The 4686-nt window shown below is 32.4% G+C and overlaps 1 protein-coding gene across 1 annotated transcript; it reads right to left on the reverse strand.

The window, feature by feature from the left end:
• Nucleotides 1-2066: 2066 nt before the first annotated feature.
• On the reverse strand, nt 2067-4307 carry LOC18049508 (putative methyltransferase DDB_G0268948). The gene is made up of 2 exons (XM_006442025.2): nt 3938-4307; nt 2067-2857 (listed from the first exon to the last, which is right to left on the reverse strand). The coding sequence occupies exons 1-2, from the start codon at nt 4085-4087 to the stop codon at nt 2216-2218; spliced, it is 792 nt and encodes a 263-aa protein (XP_006442088.1). The 5' UTR covers nt 4088-4307; the 3' UTR covers nt 2067-2215.
• Nucleotides 4308-4686: the final 379 nt, after the last annotated feature.

A 4686-nucleotide genomic window follows, 5' to 3' on the forward strand; every position in this document is an offset into this window, starting at 1 on the left:
CTAAGAATTTAAAAGCGGCTTGGCTTACTTTGATGAGTTTGTTTTTTAATCCTTTTGGGTTAATGATTTAAAGGCCATCGATTGACTATTATCAAAAGAAGAAAACAGCAAAAGCCAAAGCAGGCGTACAAACAGAATCAAGGAGAAGCAGCTATAAGACATCCAAAGAGAAGCCGGATTAATTCTTGAGTTTTTCTTTTCTTTTTTTCTATTGTTTTACTTGAATGTTTCCTAAAATGTTTATGAATTCTTTTATATTCCTATGAAATAATTTATTTTCCTGGAGCTACGATGTAGCATAACTATGAAAATTTAATTTCATAAATCTATGTTACTTTTAATTTATTATTTCATGATTGAGTGCTCATTATTGTGCTTAATGCTTTTAAATATCTGGTCAATATTTCAATGATTTGAGGATACGTAATGAGACCAAGAGGAGATTTATGTATTTTTACTCTGTGTAATTAATGTCGTGAATTGAATGAAAGACAAAGATGTGCTAGCATGATTCGTGCAGTTTTATCTAAGAATTTCTATAGAGCTTAATGAATTTTTACATATTTAAATTTACATGGCGATATAGTTAGTTAATATGTGGGGCTATTTTTGATATTATTCGGGAGATGATATTGAATAAATTAAGGAAATTCACTATCAACATGAGTAATAATCTTTAATAACATAAATGGATGATTAAATTGAATTGGTTATGGTGAAATTGGATGTCATAGTGTCTAAATCTCTTAGTGATTTCTATTACTACTTGAATCTTTATTTTATTTTTAGTTATTTTATTTTATTTTATTTAGTTTTTAATTTAAATTCACTTATTTGGTTATTCAAATAAATTAGAGTTAGAATAATTTCAGTATCTAATAAGATATACAATCTTCATTATTTTACTTGAGTCAACTAGTACGTACACTTACTAATTTACACAACACTCCATCCGAAGGCTCAAACGAAAATCTGTCATGTGCTTGTTTTCCACCGATTAACGTTGTCCTAATATGGTTCGTAATCAACGGTGTAAAACGGTTTGAAAACTGCATCGATGGATATGTTCACTTCTGGGACTGTGCCGCTCCACCGTAGCTATTACACCATTGGATTTTTTGAGTACCCGTTTGACTTGATTATAAAACTAAAAATGAGTCGGTCGAACCAGTGCAAGGCTTGAGCAATTGTCACTAGATCTATGGCTGATTGTGCTGCGACAGTTTGTTCAAGTTCAGGACATTGGTGGTGCAGTGCAGCAATATCAAATCGTCGGTAGCTTTGTTGCAAATTCTAATTTTACTGATATAACATTTTTTAACATCCCAGCTAATTGAAAATTTACATACAAATATAAAGTTAGGGTAGGTAGCAATCCAGGGTTTATGTTCTACGGGGGACCATTAAAGAAAATAAAAACTAAAGCTGGCTGTCGCATTATATCAGTAAAATTAAGATGCTAATATCGTAGGAGTTATCAGGCGAAGCCAAATTGAACTTGGGAAACCTTATAAGTGTTCAACTTTGACCCCGATTTTTCATTTTTAACTTTTTAAAACTTACGAAGATTAAATAGGCATGGACTTGGCTTTTTTCCTTTGTCCTTCAATTATTGTAAATGTTGGTCCGGGTTGTCTTACCTTGTGGTTCATTGTTGTAAAGAATTTTAATATTAATGGAAACAGAGCATCCATCGTGGTCTCTTTGGAACATCCGCTAAAATTAGAACCGATACAGAGAATGAAGAGAATGCACCATGGATGATGAAATGAAGCAACAAGACGTTCAGTTTTCACAACTTATACTCCAAGCTTAGTATCTAAATTTTCATAAAAATGAAGTGATTCATTGCAAATTCAACTTTTCTCTCTTTAGACTATCTTTTACTTTTCACTCTCTTTATGGACGTGTTTTCTTTCTTTTTCTGTTATACTAAAAACCAGGGACTATTTCTATTTTTTTAATAAATCCAAAAAATTAATTTCAACTCCAGAAAAACTTCTATTGCCAATTATTGATTTCTGTTATAGTAAGTGTTCGTGGAGAATTTTGTTCGAGTTCGTGGATTCCTACTGAAAATTCAAGAGATTGACAAACCGCTCTCCTACATATAAATTTAAATACTGACATGGAGGTCTGGTTGCAAGCCGACAAATCAACTCGACTAGATTCATCATCAACAATATGTATTAATTTGAGATTGAAAAAACTATTATTAATTTCCTACTTTTCCAATTCTCAGATAAACTGGAAATCGAGCAACCTTTTTACTCTGGCCATCTGAATTCCAAGCAACTTTAAACTTCTCCATCATATTGTCTGTCAAAAGCTCAACACCCCTGTTCTTAGCCGTCTGATAACCTGAACTTGACCGTATGAACGTTAAGTAATCACCTAAATCCATCAACTTCTCTAAAACAAACTGATCAAACGGCCCCGTATTATCCACCCCATCTACAGGCTCAAATGGAAAATCGATGCTCATGTACTTGTTCTCCACCAATTTATGTTGTGGTTCCCGAAATGGCTCATAATCAACGGAGTGAAATGACTTGAAAACTGCATCTACGGACTCGTTGATTTCGGGCCAGTAGTAGGTCCATGCCGCTATTACTCCATTAGGTTTTTTGAGTACCCATTTTACTTGTTTGTAAAATTGAGGCAAGTCAAACCAATGTAGTGCTGTAGCAATTGTCACTAGATCTACACTTGATTGTGTTGCCACATTTTGTTCAAGCTCAGTTATGGACATGGTTGGAGGAGTAAGTTGATACCGAATGTTGGGGAGCTTTATTGCGAATTCTAGCTGTTTTGGGCTTGTGTCTGTAGCAATGACATTCTTGTAGATTGGTGCAAGCTGAAGACATATAATTGAGAAAAAATATAAAATATAGGAGGCTATAACAAAAGTACACAAAATTGAGAAGGCCATATATAAAAATTACATAGACATGGTGAAATTTCAACCCATACTCAGTTTTCTGTGTTTTTTTTTTTTTCATCCTCAAGGTTGCCGGGATACTCTAGTTCCCCCCCTCGGTAGTTAGATAAGATTTTTCTGTACTAGTCTCACGACTAAATTTCCAGATAATGTGGATATTGATTTGTAGATAATACATACATAATTAATCAATGAAAATAATAGGGATTTAACTAGGGATTGGCAATGGGAGGAGATCGACATTCCTGTATCTATTTCTGATACTCTATTTATATCCTTGTGCTCTCTCCGTCCTTTTTAAAATTGATTGAGGATAGGGATGGGGATCCCCAAAGACACCCGATCCCGAACAACTAATTTTTGAACTTAATTTAATCATATTAAAGTAAAAATATAAATCATTTAACAACACAAACACATCAAAACAAACTAAAATCATTAAAATCAAACTAATTAAGTTAATGTCATCAAAATTACAAGATAATCTATGAAATTAAGTAAAAATAGAACTTTAGGGTTGAACACATACATAAAAGTCACATGGTATAAATCATTAAGAAAATTATCTTCGTCAAGTGTTCATATCTATTATGATATTTTTTTTATTTATATCCATACCATCACAATTTAAATTTCAAATATAATTACTAAAAATTTTAACAGAAATAAAATAAATTAAAAATTAAAATAAAAAATGAGGAAACGAGAGAGATGAGGAATTCACTGAATCCCCATCTTCTCCCTGTATAAGATATTGAGTGTTAAGTTATATCTGTTCGTTCCCCGAATTTTAATTAAGATATAAAATTGTTCCCACACCCTACACAAATGGGAAAAATCCTTCAAGACTCATCCCATAAGAATTTCTGTTATCCCTGAATTTAACAGTCATATAATTCAACTTTCTTATAGCTTGGGATCAGAATTCTGAAATATTAATATGGAACTTTTGTATTATTCAAAAATAAAATCTAAAGATGTGAAAAGTAAACTTACGGATGCAGCGGCCTGGCCGCTTCCGGTGCCGACGTCCCATGCAAGCTCGTGTTTGGGTGTTTTAGAGGCAATGAATTTGAACAATTCTTCTGGATAATTTGGTCGTGCTTCCGCGTATTGCTTTGCCTGCTTAACGAACATATCTGCCATCTTTTCTGTTTTTTTCTAAATAAGTGTTGACAATATAGAATTGAGATAAATCTACTAATCACTTGTTTCGTTTCTTCTTTATATAGGTTTTAGAATTTGATGTAGTAGACGAACAGACAAATTTTAGTTAGAAATTAATTTGGTATGGTTTATCTGGGGAAGCCCAGAACGAGGACAAGCTCATAAAGCGTTAAATTTTGACCGAACTTTTCATTCTTCCTTTAATTTTCAAAGATTCCCTTTTCTTCGCAAAGATGATGGTATGGACTTCATCAATGAGCCCACATCAACTCCACTTCGAGAATTTTTTTGGGATAATTTCGTCATTAATTTAAGCTGTTAAAGGTATCTATAGAAGTATTGAACTACTATTTTGCTCTCTTATGGGGTTAAGATGGCGGAGTTTAAAGGCAGATCCACCTCATGACCATTAAGAGTTCAAGCTTTCAATGGAGAAAATAATTTTTAAAAAATTAATGAGATAATTGTTTGAATTATTAACTAGAACCATTAAATTTATTAAAATAATCGTGTTAAATTTATAAAAATAGGTCCATAAATTCATAAACCTATAAAATTTGAATTTTGACTTTGAAACA

Source organism: Citrus clementina, unplaced genomic scaffold, assembly GCF_000493195.1.
Source record: "Citrus clementina cultivar Clemenules unplaced genomic scaffold, Citrus_clementina_v1.0 scaffold_3, whole genome shotgun sequence".
Classification (NCBI taxonomy): Eukaryota; Viridiplantae; Streptophyta; class Magnoliopsida; order Sapindales; family Rutaceae; genus Citrus; species Citrus x clementina.

Coding starts and splice junctions, on each gene's coding strand:
- LOC18049508 (XM_006442025.2), bottom strand. CDS start 4,087: ATGGCAGATATGTTCGTTAAGCAGGCAAAGCAATACGCGGAAGCACGA. Junction 2,858..3,937: donor GCGGCCAGGCCGCTGCATCC/GTAAGTTTACTT, acceptor ATATGTCTTCAG/CTTGCACCAATCTACAAGAA.